At 43.1% G+C, this 22,405-nt stretch overlaps 2 protein-coding genes across 11 annotated transcripts; one reads left to right on the forward strand and one right to left on the reverse strand.

Annotated features, from left to right (window-relative positions):
- Positions 1–687: 687 nt before the first annotated feature.
- On the forward strand, positions 688–19,682 carry susd1 (sushi domain containing 1). 10 transcript variants are annotated; one of them, XM_056418317.1, is made up of 19 exons: positions 691–989; positions 3,826–7,162; positions 7,294–7,434; positions 8,639–8,794; positions 8,944–9,096; positions 9,449–9,628; positions 10,233–10,412; positions 10,687–10,866; positions 14,290–14,469; positions 14,567–15,124; positions 15,720–15,899; positions 16,547–16,711; positions 16,905–16,999; positions 17,188–17,374; positions 17,522–17,615; positions 18,407–18,662; positions 18,772–18,811; positions 19,124–19,217; positions 19,556–19,682. In XM_056418317.1, the coding sequence occupies exons 2-19, from the start codon at positions 7,114–7,116 to the stop codon at positions 19,572–19,574; spliced, it is 2,907 nt and encodes a 968-aa protein (XP_056274292.1). In that variant the 5' UTR covers positions 691–989; positions 3,826–7,113; the 3' UTR covers positions 19,575–19,682. The 10 variants fall into 10 exon arrangements, with proteins under 10 accessions (XP_056274295.1, XP_056274292.1, XP_056274290.1 ...); XM_056418319.1 differs by having other exon boundaries at positions 693–989; positions 14,567–14,746; positions 14,945–15,124; positions 19,124–19,682; XM_056418315.1 differs by having other exon boundaries at positions 692–989; positions 3,831–7,162; positions 19,124–19,682.
- Positions 19,683–19,765: 83 nt separating this feature from the next.
- LOC130196308 (uncharacterized) lies at positions 19,766–21,835 on the reverse strand. Its single transcript, XM_056418328.1, has 3 exons — positions 21,162–21,835; positions 20,575–21,050; positions 19,766–20,362 (listed from the first exon to the last, which is right to left on the reverse strand). The coding sequence occupies exons 1-3, from the start codon at positions 21,219–21,221 to the stop codon at positions 20,182–20,184; spliced, it is 717 nt and encodes a 238-aa protein (XP_056274303.1). The 5' UTR covers positions 21,222–21,835; the 3' UTR covers positions 19,766–20,181.
- Positions 21,836–22,405: the final 570 nt, after the last annotated feature.

Below are 22,405 nucleotides of genomic sequence, written 5' to 3' on the forward strand. Positions count from 1 at the left end.
TTAGTATTTTGGACCAGCTGTTTTCCCTTGCTTTGAGTCTTTATGATTAGCTAAGATAATCGCTTCCTGTAGGCCATGCTCCGTATTTACGCTACAGACATGAACAAGAAAGCAATCTAAGTAAAAAATATATCTGATAACCTTTATCAGCACTGAGCAGGATGTTGTGCTGTATGATTCATAGACCTACTGTACATGAGCACTTTGTCATGTGGCATGTCTACTGCTTGATGATAGGCTAAAGCAGACAGCATCCCCAAAGGGAACAAAGACTTCAATATTTCATCCCTCTGATATTCCTGTTTGCAGCAGTCTTGTGTGTGAAGGCCTGTCCTGTATTATTTATTGGAACACAATGTGCATGGAGAGGGATGTGAAGCCATGCATCCGTGCACCCCTGTAACATTTCATAAAGGACTTATGTTTGTGAGATTTAGTTACTACTGTTTCCCCGGTGTCCAGTGTTCATGCTGCAAGCATTCCTTCCTCTTTAATGAGAAGAACTAACTGTGTTCTGTAGATACTGATCCTTTCCACGTAAAAAATATCTGCAGCTGTGAATGCTCACTGAACTTGTGGGTGAGAGAGAGAGGAGTAGTGGTGTGATTTCAATCGGCAGAGCATCCCGTGACACACGCTGTGAGCAGTTGTAGTTTCTAAGATGAGGGGAGGAGGCGTGTGAAGAGTCGCTGTTTACGGACGTCCAGACGGCTGTACTTCAGATCAGAAGGACCCATGCGGGGTCATCACTTCTCCCATGTGATTTTCATTACAGCAACTTGGAGTTGACTGTGGAAGGCTTAGGGTAAAAAGCTTCTTTATTTTATATACATATATACTTGAATGCAAGAAGTTTTATTTGTGAAAAGTACAATTTCTATAGGATTCTATATTCTTTATGTATACTAATCTAGTTAGTGCATGGGACACAAAAGGAACTTCATTAAATACTTCAACTCGTGGTTGGCAATGAAGTCATTCGTACCAAGGTGAGTTTTGGGTCTTTGATTAATTGTCTTATTCCTCCTTTTCCTGCCAGTTTAAGTTCCCTCTGCCACAGTTAAAGCTATTGTCAACTCTCTGATCGTCACTGCTGAGACAAAAACAACCAACCAAACTAAAGCTGTTATGTAGTCAAGGAGTTTATATGAAATCAGTTTTTCATTTAATGTTCCTCAGCTAGCACCACATGCTGGAGAGGATAGGCTGAATCTTGAACATGTACATTGCTGTTATTATTCATTTATAGCGTCCCGATTCTGTCATGCATACGAGCCAGTCAAGTGTAAGAGGGTCACACTGCGTAGCTCCTGTACAAAGGGGATTGCATTTGTCTTGTAGAGACGTCAAGGGGAAATGCTCCTCTTAAAAGAAGTATTTTAATCTTCTATTTAGTGTAAATATGTCATTTGTCTTGACGTTATTCTTCACATGTGTTCTTCTTTAAATCGTATAGTCCAAAACAAAACCATTCAGAAACAGTATCTGCTATTGTAGCTTCAACTCATGGTAGATGTCTGCAGTGTGAACATGTTTCTGCCTAAAATATGTTCTGAAGTCGTTCAATGATGCATTCACCCCTTCATCTCTCTTGTCTCTGTGTGAAGAAGGGGAGGTATACACACACACACACACACACACACACAGCGCTTCCTTGGTTAGAGCACTTTAGAGGAGTTCGTCTGTCTTCTTCAAACAGCGGATCCTCTGGGAATTCAGGTTATTTTTGCTTCTTTTAAAAGTACCAGCTTCATTTATTTATTCAGAGAGGCAAATACTAAAGCTTGTTCTCTCTCACTCTTCATAAAGCACAATGCTCCTACTATTACCTGTGCAATAGTAACATGTATATATGGCAGGCTGGGTTCAAAACCCTTCCCTTCCTTCTCTGGGGAGTGTTCCCCACTACACATAGGAGGGGTGGGATGTCTGTCACAGTGTACAATGCAATTGTAATGCAAAATGGGGAAATGTTAAAAGGAAAACAGACAATAGATTAGTGGAAAATGGTGTGAATGGCACTTCAGCCTTAATAGTCACTTGAGCTGAACTCAGTTGAATGCCTGTGTGAGATATTAGAGCAGCGTGTAAGACCACCACCACCATCATTTAGTACAAATTAGATAAATGAGGGTTTATGTTTTGGAAAATTGGTGTTGGTCCCTTCAGTAGAGTTCCAGTGTAAACAATGCAGAGGAGCATTAAAGCTATTCTGGAGGTTCATGAAGGCCCAACACTGTACTGAGACCCTTTGGCTGTGGTTACTTGTCTTTTCAACATGAGTTTAACAATACGATGCACCAGAAGGGAACTCTGTTATGTCCACAAAGTGTGTGTCCACACTTGACACTTAAATTAGACCTGTTTGATTGGATATAATGTATTTAGTGGTCAAAGGACCACTTAAGCTGGTCCCTTTGGACATGCAGGAGCAGCAGCTCTGAGTCCACTCTGGATGTCTGAGCTCCTCACCCGGTCGCTAAGCCACGCTACGAAGGAAGCTCATTGCAGCCGCTTTCACTACTCAACCTTCTTAGGTTAGGGGTTGGAACGTACTGGAGATGGACTGGTAAATAGAGAGCTGTCCAGTAGAACGCCGGTCACACGGCACCATACCTGTCCGTCTCCCACTCCAGCTTACTATCACTTGTGAACAAGACCCAGAGATACTTGAACTCCCTCGCTTGGAGCAGTGACTCACTCCCGATCCGTTTTCCAGCAGAGAACCATGGCCTCAAACTTTGAGGTACTGAGTCTTATTCTGACCACTTCACACGTGGAGGCAAATCAGCCCAGTGTGTGCTGAAGGTCAAGGTCTGAGGGAACCGACAGAACCACATCATGGGCAAAAAGCTGAGGGTGCACCCTGAGGTCCCCACACCCATCACTCTCCTCCTCGCGGCGGCGTCGTCTAACAGTTTGACAGAACTTCCTTGAACCAAACCTGAGAGGCCTCCTTCTTCAGCTTGGCGGCGTCCTTCAATGCAAGTCACTGCCAGACTGTGTACAGAGGTTGTTTTTAATACATGAGTGTAAATATGATTTAAGAGATGTTTGTAAGTTTACTGTAGAAAAAGCTAAAAAAGGGATTAAAAGAAGATGTATTTCTGTTGTAGGAGTCCAATTATGGAACAATGTTAAAATGGATGTAAGAATGGTCAACTCATTTTTGGTTTTCAAAAGGATTATTTCTAAAACAAAATTGAGGGTTATAAGTGTGATTGAAACGTGTGTATATGGCAGATTTATGTAAATATTTATATATATATATATTTAATTATAATATTTTAGGATAGGAATATATAAGCATTTTTGCTTCTACCTATATCTTTTCAGTCTTTCTATTTTGTATATTATATAGAATAATATTGTCTTGTATTGTAATGATTTACTGGATAAAATAAACAAAAACAACAACAAGCGTCGACCAGTCGGTTCTTAGATTGCCGCCACGACCGGCAGTGATGACCTCCATGCCACAATGGAGGCTGTGAACATGGCCCACTTGGATTCCTTGTCCCCAGCCTCCCCTGGTATACATGAGTAATTGTCCTGGAGGTAGGAATTGAAGACCTCACAGAGAGGGACCTCAGACGTTCACAGTTCACCCTCACTACACCTTTTATAGATATTATGATTCAGTCACGAAGCAAATCATCGATTTTGGAACTTGAGTGTTCTAGTACCAAGTACGCTTGTGAACTGCCCAGTACTCGAACATGGTAGAGATAAAGACAGTTGGTATCTAATTCTTAATCAGTCTTAACTCAATGTCTTTTTTTCAAACTACTAAGTATTCATTTTAAATGTTCTGTTTTTTCTCAGTGCAGCCAGCAAAAATACATGAAGAAGCAAAGTAAAGACCACCCTGCTGCCAGCATCCCCCTCTCTACTCCACCAGGGAATAGTGGTGTGCAGGTCGACCATGACGACCCGAGTGTGGCATTTAAGATGCATTCTGGGAATGGTCATGCTATAGAACATGTCTCTCACGCCAGGAGAGAGCGGCTCACCGGCCGAGATGCTACGGGCAAGACGTCCTCCATTCCAGACACCACCTCCAACAGCCAGGACCGGAGGTACAGCATGAAAGACGAGAGTGTTCAGAGGAACTCCACATGGATGATGGATTCGAGCAGCCAAGCATATTCCGGGCCAGAGGATAACTCCACAGACCCACATGAGACCCTGACAGAGACTTCAACTCTGACCTTTGTGGATGTTCACACCCTGGAGGAGTCAGCGGAGGACTACAGCCTCCATGGGCTCGGGATGGTCTTCCTCAAGGAGTTTGTGCTGATCGATGATGACGATGACGGAGACATGTCGCTAAGAGAGAAAACAGTCATCGATTTGTCCGTCATGGAAGGAAAAGCTGCTGACCTGGTGTGTGGGAGGCTGTTGTCCACCTCCAGTGGCTCGGTGTCAGAGAGTAAGGAAGAACGTGCGGCTCCTGAAGCGACGCCACCCGAGGAAGTCGAGACCGCACATGAGAAGAAACGCTGCTGTTTCTGCACTGTTTCATGAAGCAGCACGACCCTGCAGGAGTTTGTGTGAAGCTGTTCTAGAAACTACAAACTGGTTTGATACATTTGTTCCTGTTGTATTGCAGAGCATGTCTATAGGTATGGTAACAGGCCATTGCGTGATTTTATTTATTTAATGCTTCTTTGACTCAATATTTCGAGCACTCATTTTACAATGCCTTTATTCAACATTAAAACAGCAAACATATTATATTATCTCATATTATTTTAGCCTCAAATGTCAGCCACCAATGTTCTTGTTGAACTAATTATGAAATATATACCAAGACCCATAATGCTTCCCGTTTGATTCACATTGAAATAATTTGATGATTTGGGTTTAAATAATAATTTTCAAGTACATCTCTGAAGTTTAGGATACAGTTTTTATACAAAAGATATGCACGTTCCTATCATATTTTATCTGAATGACAGATTTTGTGATGACCACACAGGTTTACAAAGATCAGGTGCTAACAACAAATAAAGATATCTCCAATGACCAACTGATGTGTCTCTATGTACACACTTTGCTTGGCTAACACCAACTATAAATATGCACAATGATCACTTTGGTGTTATTAAATTAGAGGAACCAGTAATCTCAAGTTGCCCTGGATCCTGTAATCAAAGATGTGGAGTCTTTGCATCTAATATAGCGCTAGAGAGCAATGTTGTTAAGTACCCCTTTATGACAATAAGTTAACCTTGTACGTGCATGCGTAGGATGTCATACAACGTCCTGCCGAGGGTTTCACTTCATTCCACTGATTGACCATTAGTGGATTATAGGTGCAACAAAGCGTAGTAATCTTCTCACAGCTGCCAGCTGGTACGTACGCATGTGGAAATGGTAATCGAAGTTCACCGAAAACAAAATGCATTCAACATGTTTGTTACCTTAAGTAGACATACAAATATGTTTTGGTGAGCAACACTGAATGTCAATATATACATGTAGGTTGTTTCCATGAAAACTCCACAAGGCACCTGTCAGTAAACACATAACCAGCATCTGTGTGAAGCTTGACGTCTAGATAGATAGATAGATAGATATATACTTTATTAATCCCCAAGGGGAAATTTGTCGTCACAGTAGCAGCACCAATAAACTAAACACACAAGAATAAAAAATAAAATATAAAAAAACAGGGATGAAAGATATAGGAGTATACAAAGTAAAATATAAAATAAAATATATATGTATATATATAACATATATGCATACACAATACACAATACTAATGACAAATTAAATTAAATATAAAAATATTAAATATAGACAGTGTGCAAAATGAAATGTGTGTGTATGTGTGTAGTGTAAATAAATGAAATGTGTGAAGTGCAGATCAACATAGTGTAAATATTAAGTTATTATTGTAGTTATTGCACTAGGATCTGGCAAGAGGTGATCTGTTATAGAGCCTCATAGCCGCCGGCAGGAATGTTCTCCTGTATCTGTCTAAAGCAGGACTGAAGAGTCTGTGAGATGTGATGCATTCTGCACCTGTTTTTCACCAGGTGATTTTGGTCTGAGGTTCGCTTACACTTTAAAGTCATAATACATGTTCCACTCGTGCTCTGCTTTTGTAATTATTGATTTAATACAAATATCGTTCACGTATGTTCCTATTAAGGAGGAATCATTCCTTCGATGGTGCATATGTGAGAGCTCCCTCGTAGAGCAGCGTCTTTTCATCAAATCTAAATCTCGAATCATCGGCTATAAATGGTCAATCACCTGAAGTAACTATTTCTGACTGAACCAGTACATTTGGGCTTTGGGCTGGGGTTAATCAGTTCAGTCCAGCAGGCTCTGGTGTGAGGCGGGAGCTTCTTGGTTTGAGTGACAGAGATACCCCACCAAGGACCATGCTTGGTTTAAAGATAACAGCTCGCCACACTTATCTTCCCCTCCCACAGCACGCCAACTGACACCCCATCAGCACCTACTGCAGCCCCCGAGGAGGGATTGTCTTTAACCACGAGTAAACATTTGAGGATTATAGTAAAAAAGGATCAATTCAGGTAGTTCAATAATGGTAATTTTAAATATATAGGTCAACGGGTGGAGGTGCACTATAACATTCATAAAATGTCATTCATATGAACTTGTACTTGATGTAGTTTTCAAAGTCATCGAGTTAAAGACCCATATCTAGCTGTCCTTCTTTTTACACATGATGATGCGGTTAATGTGCTTTTAAAAGATATCTGAATTGCCACTAAGTTCTATAAAAGCGTGTCCAACAGGTTCGTTGAGCCAAATATAGCCATTATCAGCCGCCGCAGCATGAGCGTGCAGTTCACAACACATGTGAAGTGTAACCGAATGTGTCAGGGAATGACTGATAAAGCCACACACACACACACACACACACACACACATAAAACACCATCTGCAAGAAGAGCACTGAGAAAAGGAGCTATTTCTCAGAGTGACTCCAGCTCAGCCACTCACAGAGTCCTCTCAATCCTGGTTATCAAATCCACTCAGTGACATCATGGACCACAGGATGGAAGTGAAATACAATAAAAAAGAAGATGGGGAGGTTTAGTGTCTGGTGAAGGGAAGAGAGTCAGGGCGATGGACGAGAGAAACAGAGCGATGATCGTGGTCATTCTGCTCTTTGCAGGTGAGAATACTTTGTCGCACCTTAATATAAGCGGTGTATCTTTTGAAATCATTATTTTTTACTGAATATGGCAGAAGGGGTGAAGAAAAATGGTTTTAAGATTCTGACTGATGTTCCTTGTATGCTCTCAGAAGTTCCAGCAAAAGGTCACATGCTGGACGTGTGTGCCACCTGCCACGCTAACGCCCATTGTGACGACAAGTTAGACGGCTCTGGCAAAGTTTGTAACTGCAAGTACGGCTTTGTTGGAAACGGGATAACCTACTGTCAAGGTGAGAACACACCTTGTGTTTATTTATTCATGAAGCTAAATAGTTAACCTCTTTTCTTTTTACTGATTAGAAAAAGTAACGCCCTGTTACGTTTCTCCTGTTTCTCCTGTCTCCTCTGTGTCTCCTCTGTCTCCTTGATTGTTTAATTCCCTTCACCTGCCCTCAGCCACTCCTGTCTCCCTGATTGTCTCATGCCGTACACCTGTGATGTTCCCTCTATGTATTGTGCGAGTCTTTCCCTTGTCTCCTGTCGGTTTGGTGTCTTTATCTCTGTCTCATAGTTTATCTGTTTCGATGTCTCATTCCCAGTCTTTGTTCGCATGATGATTACTAGTTTTTTTTAGCTGCTTTCGAGACAACATCTTTATGTTTGACTTTTTTCCGAAGTAAAGTTTGTCTTTTTTCTCACTTAAACCTGGAGTCCAGCCTCTTTCTCTGCACCTGAGCCTCACCCCGTGACAAACCCGTGACCAAAAAAGGATATGCAACGAGAGCGGCAGTTTAAATGAATGTATCGAATGCTCCAATTCATATTTTGATAACAACAATCGATCAAATGACGTTGTGTGACAGGTGTCAGAGAATGATCACTCCCAACTTGTTTTAGTTCAGTCTCACTGTTCTCATGAGTGAACATAGTGGAGTAATTCCAACTATATAGAATATTTCCCTGAGAAGTTGGTGCACAGCTAATATGTGGATATTGGACATAACAGTAAATTTGTCAAGTTGACGCACAACAAACACAACGTCATTTGAATACTGATGTTTCTCCGTGTCCTCGACGTGTGAATAACTCTGACATATTTTCCAAATCCCCTTTACAAGGTGGTAATGTGTAAATGTTAAGATTACAAGTCTACAGCTCTAGTGGCTCTGTGAGGCATAGATTCTCGGTACAGCCTTAATTTTCTATACTATATTGTCACATATCTACTTTTTCATCAATTAATATTGTATTTGCCATGTATTCAAATGTTGAACTAATGCTGGTGCTTGATGAAAAGCCAGGAGACCACTGAAGTCAGTAGGATTCATCCTCTGGGGACCATGCATGTCTGAACAAAATATTACTCTATATATAATACTATAGACCTTTTTCACAGAAGACATTTTGACTTCTTGGAATTAATAACATACATTATTACATTATTCTAACCCACTCTCTCCTATGTTGAAATGCAGTAAATATGTTCCCTTCCAGATAAAGACGAGTGTCAGATAGGTGACAATAAGATCTGTGGGCAGCACACCACCTGCCAGAACACGTATGGCAGCTACTACTGCACCTGCCTGGCTGGATACAGCCCGTCTAACAACATGTCTGTCTTCATCCCAAATGATGGAACCCACTGCCAGGGTGAGTTTAGGCTGTAGGCATAACACTAGATATATAAGACAGGTATATAAGAGGTTTATAAGACAACATGAAGTTTGGACTTTTACCTGTAAAATGAGCCTTTCATGATCCTTTTTATGTCCCATGCTCATTCACCGTGTGCTGTGCAGACATCGACGAGTGCAGCATCGCAGGCTCGTGTGGAGCGGGAGCTCAGTGCAGGAATCTGGAGGGCAGTTTTGACTGCAGCTGCCAGCTGGGACATCAAGTCCACAACGGAGTGGAGCCCTTCCACCCAGCCAGAGACAACGCTTCCTGCAAAGGTGAGACAGCCGTAATGGGATTTGGATCAGCATGCTGACAGTCACATATGTAATTAATGTACATAGTTCCAGTGTATGTAGAAGTTGGGGATTCCATACAATCAAGCAAGAGGGCAGTATGCTCGATGGACTTTCAAACCTTTTAAAAAAGAGATTCAATGGCTACTATGTATTTCATCAGTCTTGCTCCACACAAATCATACCCTAAAGACACAAATGGAGTTTATTGCAAAACCCTTTTATGGCATTAGTGTGTACCCCTCAGTTGGGTCCTGGCTGGTATAACAGCTGGGAGTTGGTGGGCAAACAGCTGGATCTAATCTTGACTTGTGGTTGTTCTTGTCCCACTCAGTGGTTGACTGTGGCCCGCCGGCCTCAGTGGAGGACACAGAGCTGCGGTCAGTCACAGGCACCACATACAGCAGTGTGGCCACGTTTGTCTGTGATGAAGGCTTTGTGTGGAGGAGTGGAGCCAACAGCTCTGTGTGTGGAGCTGATGGACGGTGGGAAGGACCCAACATGGTCTGTGAAGGTAACAAAACACACGTTGAAAAAAGAAGAAACTAATATTCTGCCTCTCTCCACTGCTTTTGCATTAGCACACGATGGATCATTCATCAGCACACTGCACATGTGAACGTTGCTTTTCTGCTCTTTGCGAATTGTTTTTTTATTGTTTGGAATTTCCAGGAGTTCTCAACAGTGTCAATAAAAAATATATAATCATAAGTACTTTGTCGGCTAGCTCTGCAGGACTTTGCTACCCGCTGGCTGCTAACAGTTACTAGCTCTCTCTAGAATCTAATACAGATGTGTTGTTCACAATGTAGCTTTATCAAGGTATAAATGTGTGTAACCACAGTGTAGCACGTGTGCAGTACCAATTGGGCAGGATGTTCAGATCGTTAGCGAGTTACAAGTGTTATTGTTGTTCCTAAATAGCGTAAATGAGCCGATGAATGACATGATGTGATCAGCGTCCGATCCAGCGGGCTGTATCGGTAGCCAACCCAATGCTAGTATCGGTATTGGAACGGCTCCAACAGGGATCATAAAACTAATCGGTTGGAAAGAGTTCGTGGAGATTTTCCAGTGATGACGGTTTCATGCAGCATGTCACTGCTTTGGCCCTCAAGAGGATGACTGTGGCTCTCCCCCCGCCCTGCCTCACTCTCATGTGCTGTGGAATAAGAGTTCGAGGGTGGGCACCAACGTGGTTTATCAGTGTAACTCTGGATATCATAATGTTGGAACGGGCAATGTATCCATCTGTACTTCTACTGGACAGTGGGAGAGACCGCCTATGCTCTGCCAAGGTACAGTCATTGTGTTATCAGATCATTTTCAATTCAATTCAGTTTATTTAATACAACCCAATATTACAAATTACGAATTTGCCTCAGAGGGCTTTACAATCTGTACACATACAACATCTCTGTGGAGTACTTACAATATCACTGTAAAGCATACTTATCTGAAGCACACACATATACAATGTGTTCTTTTATGTGTTTGCAGCCTGAGTTAACTGAAAGGGAATGAATCTTGGTGTTCATGTGACATGGTTGTGCTGCATGTTATTCCTTGTAGAGGCCGTGTGTGGAAGTCCTCCTGTGATTGAATACACTGAGCAGGTGTGGGACAGTCATTCAACCCCTGGCAGCACCGTGCTCTATGTTTGTAAAGAGGGCTTTTATTACAAAGGAGGACTCAATATATCGATGTGTAATGAAAACGCTCAGTGGACCCCCCCAACTCTGTCGTGTCAAGGTAATTAAAACAATGACTAAAAACCATGAAATGGTTTTCTTTTCCAATATGAAATGGCAGGAAATTATTTTGAGAATTTTCTGTTATGACGTATTGTGAAGCTTATAGCTTTTAAGAAAAAATACTTAATAATAACTAATTTACTGTTATATTAGGGCCTTGATATTGGGCATGCCAACTCTTAATTTGGGCTCTTTCACCAGAGAAGAGCTCTTGAATATCAGGGGAACAACTCCAGCGGATTTACTTCCAACGTTTTTAACTTCTGTGGAGTTACTGGACATTTTTGTAAAAGGTGTGCTCACCTTCGCCCACGTGGTGAAACGCCGGCGGAGAGGGAAACGTTCGGGAGCGCTTGTACGGCTACGGAAACGGGGATCTCGTACAGCGCTGCCGGGCATATTTCTCTCCAACGTCCGCTCACTGTGCAACAAACTGGACGAACTCCAGCTGCTGGTGGGGAGAGACAGAGACTTCTCCTCATCCTCCGTTCTGTGTTTCACGGAATCATGGCTTAGTGGCTCGATACCAGACTCTGCGCTCCAGCTCGCTGGCTTCCAGCTGTTCCGAGCGGACCGGGTCTCGGAGCTCTCCGGTAAAAAAAAGGGTGGAGGAATCTGCTTTTACCTCAACAACGGCTGGTGCAACGACGTAACGGTGATTCTACAGCACTGTTCGCCGGACCTGGAATCTTTCATCATTCACTGCAAACCCTTCTACTCCCACGTGAGTTCGCTTCATTCATCCTGGCGGAGTTTACATGCCGCAGGGAACGTGAACGAGGCACAGCGGACCCTCGCCGAACAGATACGGTGTGGAGCGGACCTTCCGGACTCTTTAGTTATTGTACTCGGGATTTTAACAAAGGAAACCTCAGCCACGAACTCCTAAATATAGACAGTTAATTAAATGCCCTACCAGAGAAGAGCATTCTGGACCACTGCTACACAACAATCAGCAGGGCCTATCACGCCGTCCCTCGAGCTGCACTGGGAAACTCTGACCACGTCATGGTTCATCTGATTCCCTCATACAGGCAGAGACTAAAGCTCTGCAAACCTGTGGTGAGGAAGTTCAAGAAGTGGACCAGTGAGGCTCTGGAGGATCTACGGCGTGCTTTGACTGTACTGACTGGGATGTCTTCAGGACTGCTACCAACAGCCTGGATGAGTACACAGAGGCTGTAACTTCCTACATCAGCTTCTGTGAGGACAGCTGTATTCCATCCAGCTCCAGGGTGAGTTATAACAACGACAAACCCTGGTTCTGGCGGAGCTCAGGAAGCTAAGACTGCAGAAGGACCAGGCATTCAGGAGTGGGGACAGGACCTGTACACAGAGTCCAAATACATGTTTAGCAAGGCGGTGAGAGATGCTAAGCGTCTGTACTCTGAGAAACTGCAACAGCAGCTCTCAGCAAACGACTCTGCTTCTGTCTGGAGAGGCTCAGGCAGATCACCAACTACAAGCCCAAATCACCCCACTCCATGAACAATGTGCTTCTGGCAGACACGCTAAATGTGATCTACTGCCGCTTTGAAAGACAATGGAGCAGTCCTGAGACCATCCCCACAGCCCCACCAACAAGCCACAGACCATCAGCCCACCTCCCCAGCCCATCAGGGCTCACACCTCTGGAGCACCCTCCATCAACTCAGCGACGCCCCTCGTCATCCTGGAGAGAGCAGTCAACAGGCTGTTTAAAAAGCAGACCCCCCGCAAAGCAGCGGGCCGGACTCCGTCTCCCCTCCACCCTGAAGCACTGTGCGGACCAGCTGTCTCCGGTGTTCACCGACATCTTCAACACCTCCTGGAGACATGCCACGTTCCAGCCTGCTTCAAGGCCTCCACCATCATCCCGTCCCAAAAACCCAAGATCACAGGACTCAATGACTACAGGCCCGTCGCCTGACCTCTGTGGTCATGAAGTCCTTTGAACGCTGGTCCTGTCACACCTCAAGACCATCACCGACCCACTCCTGGACCCCTGCAGTTCGCCTACAGAGCCAACAGGTCTGCAGGCGATGCAGTCAACATGGCCCTTCACTACATCCTCCAGCATCTGGACTCCCGAGGAACCTACGCCAGGATCCTGTTTGTGGACTTCAGCTCTGCCTTCAATTCCATCATCCCGTCCCTGCTGCAGGACAAGCTCTCCCAGCTGCACGTGCCCGACTCCACCTGCAGGTGGATCACAGACTTCCTGACCGACAGGAAGCAGCACGTGAGGCTGGGGAAACACGTCTCAGGCTCCCGGACCACCAGCACGGGTTCCCCCAAGGCTGTGTTCTCTCCTCTGCTGTTCTCCCTGTACACCAACAGCTGCACCTCCAGTCACCAGTCCGTCAAGCTCCTAAAGTTCGCGGATGACACCACCCTCATTGGACTCATCTCTGGCGGGGCGAGACCGCCTACAGGTGGGAGACTGACCACCTGGTGACCTGGTGCAGCCAGAACAACCTGGAGCTCAACGCTCTGAAGACAGTGGAGATGGTTGTGGATTTCAGGAGGAATGCAGCCCACCCGCCCTCTCATCCTGTGTGACTCCCCGTCGGCTGTGGAGTCCTACCGCTTCCTGGGCTCCATCATCTCCCAGGACCTCAAGTGGGAGCTGAACATCGGCTCCATCTCCAAGAAGGCCCAGCAGAGGATGTTCTTCCTGAGGCAGCTGAGGAAATTCAACCTGCCAGGGAAGATGATGGTACAGTTCTACACGGCCATCGTTGAGTCCATCATCTGCTCCTCCATCACCGTCTGGCACCCTGCAGCCACAGCCAAAGACAAGCGCAGGCTGCAGAGCATCATCCGCTCGGCCGAGAGGGTTATCGGCTGCAATCTGCCTTCGCTCCAGGTCCTGTTCACTTCCAGGTCACTGAAGCGGGCCAGAAAGATTGTCGCCGACCCTCCCACCCTGGACACTCCTGTTGAGTCCCTCCCTCGGGAGGAGGCTGCGTCCATCATGACCACGACCTCCCGCCACACCAATAGCTTTTTCCCGGCGGTCGGGCTCATCAATGGACCCCGGGACTGACTGACTGTCACCCCCAGGACTACCACCTCTTCTTCCACCTTCCTCTCTCCTCCTTCTTCCCGCTCCTTCCTCTTCCTCCTCCTCCCTCTTCCTCCCACTCCTCCTCCCTCCTTGCGTTGATTGTTGTTTGTCATGTCCAAATGTTGCACCTTCCACCAAAAAAAATTCCTCGTTTGTTTGTGAAAACATTCATTCTTTGGCAATAAACCTGTTTCTGATTCTGATTCTGATTCTGATTCTGATTCTGATTCTGATATTTACACTGTGTTTGAAATTGCTTACTTTTTAAAAAGACACTGCAGCTGCCCTTACAAAGTACATTATGTACTATATATATATATATATGTATGCATAATGTGTATAACTCACTGTTTGCTTAATTTTCTGTCCCAGACGTGTTGTGTGGGGACCCTCCTACACTGCCTCACACTGGGCGAGTGTGGAATGGCAGCTCCAGCCTTGGAAGCACAGTGATTTACGACTGTAACATAGGATTTTATCACAGAGAAGGAAATAACATGTCGTTGTGCTCAATTAATGGTTACTGGACAAAACCAAACATCTCATGCAAAGGTAAACACCTTCCACCAACATGCCGTGGTTATCATTGTTTCTCCATTGTAGAGTGAAATGCTCACCCAATTAAATATTGCCATTTCTATACTTGTAGAGGTTGACTGTGGTGTGCCACCGCCCATCCCCCATTCAATCATGCTGTGGGATCAAATCTCCACTTTGGGCTCTCAGGTGGTTTATCAGTGTAACTCTGGATATCGCCGTGTAGGAGAGGGAAACGTATCCGCTTGTACTGCAAGTGGAGACTGGGTTGGAGCCTCTCTGCTCTGTCAAGGTACTCATGACATTAAACTCACGCAATGGAGTCTTGGGTTACCTGACCTCAGGAAAGGTTATCATGCAATCTTCATGTCGGCAATATTACATAATTTCCATGATGTAGTTGAACTAAATGAATGTTCCTGTTCAACTGGGATTACAACCACAACATGTGTACATTACCCTGCAATGACTTGCTGTCTTGTTGTTGTAGAAATCAGTTGTCAAGAGCCTGTTTTTAAACCTCGTGCTAAGACGATGTGGGACGGAACATCACACATTGGCACTGTGGTGCATTACCAATGTGAGGAAGGATATTACACCTCTGGCCTGAGAAACTACTCCGTGTGTGGAGAGAATGGACTGTGGGAGGACATTGATCTCTGGTGTGAAGGTGTAACTTTTGACATATATATATATATATTGAAAAACTACTGTTTTCATTTCAGAATATGTCTTGCAATTTGCACAAAATATGTAGAGCGTGGTGTTAAGATTGCCAAAAATACACACATTTTCTTTCTTACCGAGTTAGTTGACAGATTGTTATCACTTTCGTATCTGGCTGTTCAATATAAAGCTATCTTTGTTTAGCATGAAGAAAGGATACATGTTATATCAGTTTGTTTGATTAGAAATAGTTCATTTGTTACCTTTCAGAGCCATGCTCGCTGTTTCTATGCTTTGTGCTAAGCTACGCTAACTAGCTGCTCGATGAAGCTTCATATTTACTGTACTCGAGTGGAATTGATCTTAGGAGTCGGTGTAAGAAAGCAAATAAGCTTGTCCTCCTATATTCAGACTCTTGCTTTAAAATACGTATTAGTATATTGCTCTGCTTGTAAATAGTTGGAGTGTGAGGGACACATAAGTGTAATAAACACAACGTTTGCTACTTATTATGTTGCATCTCCTGGTCAGCTGTCATGGAGGAATTAACTGTGCTGTTTGTGTTTTCCTTTGTGATGCTAATTTATTTCTGTGTGCAGAAGTAAGCTGTGGCCCCCCACTAACACTCCCCCATACTAACCTGGGGTGGGATGGCACCAGTAGGCCGGGCAGCGTGGTGCTGTATGAGTGCGTGGAGGGATTTTACCAGATGAGTGGAAACAATATTTCGACATGTTTACTATCAGGACAGTGGGGGAAAGTATCTGTGAAGTGCAAAGGTACAGTGATCATTTATATTTGTGCATCTGTTCGACTGCATTATTGTTTCCATGTTATTGACATTATTCAGTTGATGCTTTGCTTTATTCGATAGGCAGTTTACGAATGCTCTTTATTGTCTCAGTTGTGGTTAGAGTTGTTTGTTGTTGAGGTAAATCGGTGAATACTGTTTTGTAATTTTCACATAGTTGTTGTTTGTTGTGTATTTTATTAAGTCAATCATTGCAATACAATACTATATTATTCTATATAATATACAAAACAGAAAGACTGAAAAGGTATAGGTTGAATACCTAATATAAAATAAAGAATAATAATAAAGAAAATAAAAAATTATATATATATATATGTACTGTATATATATATATATGTGTATATATATATATATGTATATATATATGTATACATATATGTATATATATGTATATGTTTGTTTATATATGCATCTTCCATATACAAGTTATGCTGGTATGGTTATTTATGTGGGTCAATCCACTGCTGACTGAATGTTGAGGAAACAACATGTTGCATGTGATTTATTTAACGGCTTTTACCACCTGAGACTTTAGAAAGGTGTGCTTTATGTACTATAATCATGCTTACACTTACATGCAATTAGTTAACCAGTGTCGTTGTTTTCCTATAGCCAAATGTGGCCCGATTCCCATCGTTGCCCAATCAGAGGTGATGTGGCATAACAGGAGTGTTGTGATCTACCGCTGTGTGGATGGATACCACAGCTGGAGGGGCAGCTACGTGTCTGTGTGTGGCAGCTCAGGGGAGTGGCTGGGAGCTACACTGAGATGCATCGGTGAGTAACAACACAGCCCCACGAGGAACTTCTTTAAGTTGCAATGTTCTATAATCCTCAAATAATAAAAAGCCTTTGGATAGGTCGGGCGCTCGTGTGATGTTACTGATTTGCATTTGCAGAGATTTGTAATATGACAAATGAAAAAAAAGGAAGTTTTGTGGTGCCATCACTCTTTTTACATCTCTTACAGAAATAAAGCCACCTGTCAATCACCTTTCTGTCCTCAATGAAAAATGTCTGCATTGGAGAGCAGAGAAGTATGAGGAGGATGAAGAAGTATACAAGGTAACAGGAGGTTGTCTCATCCTTCTTATCTCTATCTTCCCATTTTTGTCATCATTGGACAGCATAGGAAAAGTGTGCTTTCAGTAATTTCTTAACGGTATTATCTGGGTAAATGTGAATGCGTATGGTAGGTGAATCTTTTATTATGTGATTACCATACATATACACATTGCATATAACCGTTGCAGGTGACATACGTCGGATCCAGAGACTACGAGAGGTCCTTTCATGATAGAGGGAAGCGGCGTCTGAGCTCTAAGGCAGACCAGCTGGAACTGTGTCTGAACCTGCTTCCAGTCACAAACTACAGCATCTCCATCACCGCACTGTCTTCGCGATTCACTGCCACCATCTCCACTAACACCAGTTTAACAGGTATTGTTGTACAGCCAGCTCTCCTCTGACAGATGTTTTCCTGCATCAAAGTGAAACCAGGAGTTATCAGCTTTTTTGGAAATATTCAGGACTGTAATGATTGTATTGATGCGATGAGGCATTCTTCTTCATAACAATGTTTTACAGTGCCTCCAGCACCAGTTGTCTACTACAGAGAATTTGAGACTCCTGTCCCAACGTTGAGGCTACGAAGATCCCCCAACACACTGGACACAATCGGGTAAAGATCAACAATTAAATCCCGATGACAGACATGCTGAAATAAGTTTGAGAATTTATAAATCTTTATCATGAATCTAATTATTAGCACATTCATAACTCCTGGACACAACCCTTCCATAAATATCAAATTGGTCTCCATCCAGTTTTAATGGCTAACGCAAAGTGTCGCCACTGCATCGTGTCTCCACCAGAGGGAGCTGACACGTTGATTTATATTCTAGAACCAAAGAGGAACATCTTTGTAATATAAAAAGAAGAAAAAACATCTTTGGTGCCAGATGACATTTTTTGCAAGAATAGTTTTTCTAAATTACTTTTTTGTGAAAACAGGCAGAAATACAAGAGAAAACATTTGAGATCAGACGAAGAAAATAGACCACTCGAAAAGTGTGGTTAATAATATTGATAACGGCATCGGTTACAACAATAAAGAATATAAACGTTTTTCAGGTTATAATATTGGCTGAATCACATTCGTGCTTTATGTTACCTTGATTTTATAATCAGATGTTACAAATCTTTCATGTAAAGAATGTAACGTGTTAACATATCTTTAGTTATGGTCATAAATATATATTTATGACCATAACTAAAGATATGTTAACACGTTATATATATATATAATATACATATATATTATATGTATATTATATACAGTATATATAACGTGTTAACATATCTTTAGTTATATATATATATATAGTTATAAAAAGTATCTATATACATATATATATATATATATATATATATATATATATGGTAACAATTTCTTTGTTCTTCACTTTGCAGTGTGTACCAGGTGTTTGTGCTTCCTGTCGAGGGCGTTGTGATGTTTGACTGTTCCTCTCCTGTGAGCTCAGGCATCTCCATCAAAATAAAGTCCTCCACAGAGTACATCACGGCCCAGATTGATGTCGGACATATCAGGACAGACATGAACTTTACTGTAGGAGATGGACTCTACTATGGAGGCTTCTTTAATGCACCACTGGAGAACGGCAGGAACTATTACATCATCTTACGAGCCGTCAGTCGGTGGAAATCGGTGGGTCCAACTACTCTGCAATAAAGTATCAGTATATGTGTATTCACTTCTAAACTACAACACACTTTGCAGTTTACTAATTTAATTACCTGAATACTTTCTCTTCTAGACTTTAAAAAGTTCCTGCGTCCTGTGGGCTAAAGTAAAAGGTAATTTACTGGCCAAATACCCACATTTACACTTTTTAATTTTTTATTAGAAGATGAATCTTTGGAAATAACATGTGACCGAGTGTAGAAATCTGGAGGTCATCGGGTTCAGAACGAAGAGAGGAGAGAAAGGTGGTTTGGGCTGGTGTTCACTAAAGTTATGAGGGAGACCCAGAACGTGTTGGACTTATTCCTCATAGCTTACACTATAACAACGTTCAGACGGGAGAAGGCAACATAAAGTATTTCTAACACGTAGATGTTGAAAGTGCTCGTTGCCTGTTACTCACATGCAGCATTTCCTTGTTGCAGGTACATCGTATGTTCTGAGGGTTTCATCTCTGTGTGCTGCTGCATCCATAGGACTGGTTGCCTTGGTCCTTTTGGGTGGCTACTGTTTCACCTGGTATGGAAGATGGTGTTAATGTCATTTTATGTGTAAAACAACTGTTTATTTATTAATTCAATAAAACGTTCACAGTGCAAAGTGATTCTAGTGTTTCTGTAATTTTCAAAGATGAAATACTGTGGATAATTCAGTTTTTATATTATTGGTACATTTTAATGAACTAATAGTTCAAAACTCTTTTTTTATTTTGACAGAATACAGTAATCCTGCATAGTGACGGTGGCCCGTTGTATTCCATGATAACTGTAACTTCGATGTTTTGCACACTTTCAAGTAGAAGATGGCACTTGAAATTGTAATCTAATGACCTGGTTTCCCTCTGTGTTATTTTTCAGGTTTTTCAAGAGGTCATAACCTCCCTAATTTTCACTATAACTAATTATGGATTTATGGTATTACAGTCTTGACTTCCCATCTGTGCATTTTATTTTGTCATTTTTAAAAATAAATAAAATAAACTTCTTTTGTTTCACTTCATGAATGGTTAAATGTACTTGGAAGGAAGCAATCCACTTTGTAAACCAGACCATACAATTACAAATATACATAAAGATTATGTTGGAGAAAATTATCATATAACATATGTTGAACTCCTTACAGTTAGCCATCAGAAAACCAGTTATGTAACTTGTTATGTTGGGAACATCTGGTTGTGTAACAGATGTTTTCTAGAGATTGGGCATTTAACAGAAGGAAGGATGACTGCGTCATAAACTTCACATGAAAGACGAGCTGGTTCTGGAAAAAGGTCATCTTGACCCAACCGGAGTAAAACACGTGCCTGATCCCTTTGGGAAGCTTGGTCCAGAGGGACACCCCAAAAGAACACAACATGCATCTTAAGGATACTACAGAGGCACCAGTCCTGTATTCCTGCGAGTTCTAGGGTACCCATCCAACACAGACACTCCGGAGACCATCACGTCCAGTCCCGGCCCCTCCTGCACCGTCAGGACACTGTTCAGACCACTGGAAGGAGACTGGGCCGCTCCACAAAGTCAGCACACTCCCCAGCATAGTGTGCTAACCGGTTCAGCCATTCCTCCCCATGGTTCTCCTTGAGCTGCTTTGCCAGCCGTGCTGGACTGTTGCCAAGAGTCCGGTCCCGAAGCAGCCGAATGACACGGATATCACAAGCATACCTGAAATGCACATTTCATTTTATTTATTTGTTTGGCTATTTAAATACAGGGACAGTGTATAATAAAAATATAGCACCAAGCGTAACACTATTCTAATATGCACCTGTATTTATGAATTTACAAATACATTTGACAAAAAAGTGTTTCTTTTCCTTTGTTGCAGTGATTAGTTACATTTTCAAGGGAGGCTGTTTCAGAACCGCTCGACTCACTTTTGGGTCAGGATCAGTCGAAACAACTGTTGGTGTGGCAGGTCCAGCTGGTTCCGGACAGTCTGACTCGTCCACAGGTGTTGTGTGGAGCACACAGTGCACTTGAGTGTCTCTGACACCATCAGGTGATACCTGTCGATGTCCAGGACCTTCCTAGACCTCTTGTGGACACCGGAGCCCGTCAGCTGCTTCCCACAATCTGGGCAGAACACCGTCACCTTCCACAGGCGGTCGGGAATCCACACCATCAGCGGGTGTGTGAAAAAGCGGTCGGGTGTTGGAGTCTGATGGTAGATGAGGGCCGGGCCAGGGGGCTCATACCACAGCTTCAAATCTGTCCGCAGTTTGCCGGAGGGAAAGAGGGTGTTGGCAATCCACCTCTGGTCCTGCACAGGGAGGGTCTTTCTCATCTCCGACGGCAACCAGAATGAAGCTGCAGCCCCAGCAGCGGCTAGCTGAACTCCTCCAGGCTCACCCTGTTTGGAAGACGACAACAAATGATAATTACGTCTATGCAAATGTAAAGGCAACACAAAATATGACTTATAATAAAGCAAGACCAATACAGTAAGCTGCATAGTACTCACAGCATCTTCTGCAATACCATAGTTCCCAGTAGGGCTGCTGGGTGTCCTCACAGAGGACATACCAGGGGATGAAGGAGGAGCAGGGCTGGGGGTCCTCACAGAGGATATGAAAGGAGGAGGAGGAGAAGGGCTGGGGGTCCTTCTAGCCACTAAATGTGGCTTTAGTGAGGCCGACTTTGACCCACCAAAGCGTGATTTACAAAACTGAAAGAAGAATCAGAGTGAATTTGAAGATGCAACACATACAAAATAATTCATTCTAAACTTTTGGGATTTTGAAATTTCCCCACTGTGGGACTAATAAAGGAATACCTACCTATCTATTCTATATTCTATTTTATTCTATTCTAATCTAAACACAATTGAACCGCTCATTGGCTCGGGGTCAAGGAGCAAGCGACTCAGACTCCTCCACCACCTTAAAGGGGGAGGAGGAGAAAATAAGAACCCGTGCACGTTTTTTGAGATTCGTCATCCACCGGAGATGTGGATCAACGTGAAGTTCGGCCAACTCCACCCGAGTCCCGCCAGCTCAACCCGGACACAAGGCTCCAGCATGTTGACGGGAATCGTACATACTGGTGGCCCTCGGGGGCCGCTGCCTCTCTTAAGGATACTACAGAGGTACCAGTCCTGTATTCCTGCGAGTTCTAGGGTACCCATCCAACACAGACACTCCGTCCAGTCCCGGCCGCTCCTGCACCGTCAGGACACTGTTCAGTATCTGGCCGACCTCATTGCCGATGGAGGTCACCCAGAGAGCTGTCCCCTGCAGTGGCCGGCCAGCTTCTTTGTGATCTGTGATGTGACGGCAGTGATCTTTAAGATTACACTTCTTTTTACACATTATCTACATCGGGAAGGGAAAGTAGATCTATTACACATTCTAAATGTATAATACAAGGGGATGAAGGAGGAGCAGGGCTGCTGATCCTTGACTTCAGTCCACTTATTTGACAGCTACACTTTGCAGAGTAACATTTTACATTTTCCACAACTACGCATTACTTTTATAAAACATAAAGCATTTTAAAGAGTGAACAATGATACCCAACAATACATAGGACGTGTTAAATTGCTTTCAACTGCACAGCATGCTACATTTAAATACAGCTCACATGTTTATGAATCAGTATCAATAATCCAACCGTATCCAATATTATATCGAACTTTGAAATGAGGCAATCTGCATGATACATACTTATTTTATCGTTATTGTATTGCTAATACGTTTGAACCAGTAA

This window comes from Pseudoliparis swirei, chromosome 7 (genome assembly GCF_029220125.1).
Source record: "Pseudoliparis swirei isolate HS2019 ecotype Mariana Trench chromosome 7, NWPU_hadal_v1, whole genome shotgun sequence".
In the NCBI taxonomy this organism is placed as follows: domain Eukaryota; kingdom Metazoa; phylum Chordata; class Actinopteri; order Perciformes; family Liparidae; genus Pseudoliparis; species Pseudoliparis swirei.

Coding starts and splice junctions, on each gene's coding strand:
- susd1 (XM_056418317.1), top strand. CDS start 7,114: ATGGACGAGAGAAACAGAGCGATGATCGTGGTCATTCTGCTCTTTGCA. Junction 14,470..14,566: donor ACCAAACATCTCATGCAAAG/GTAAACACCTTC, acceptor CTATACTTGTAG/AGGTTGACTGTGGTGTGCCA. Junction 18,812..19,123: donor CCTGTGGGCTAAAGTAAAAG/GTAATTTACTGG, acceptor TCCTTGTTGCAG/GTACATCGTATGTTCTGAGG.
- LOC130196308 (XM_056418328.1), bottom strand. CDS start 21,221: ATGTCCTCTGTGAGGACACCCAGCAGCCCTACTGGGAACTATGGTATT. Junction 21,051..21,161: donor ATGGTATTGCAGAAGATGCT/GTGAGTACTATG, acceptor TCTTCCAAACAG/GGTGAGCCTGGAGGAGTTCA. Junction 20,363..20,574: donor CGACTGATCCTGACCCAAAA/GTGAGTCGAGCG, acceptor TGTGCATTTCAG/GTATGCTTGTGATATCCGTG.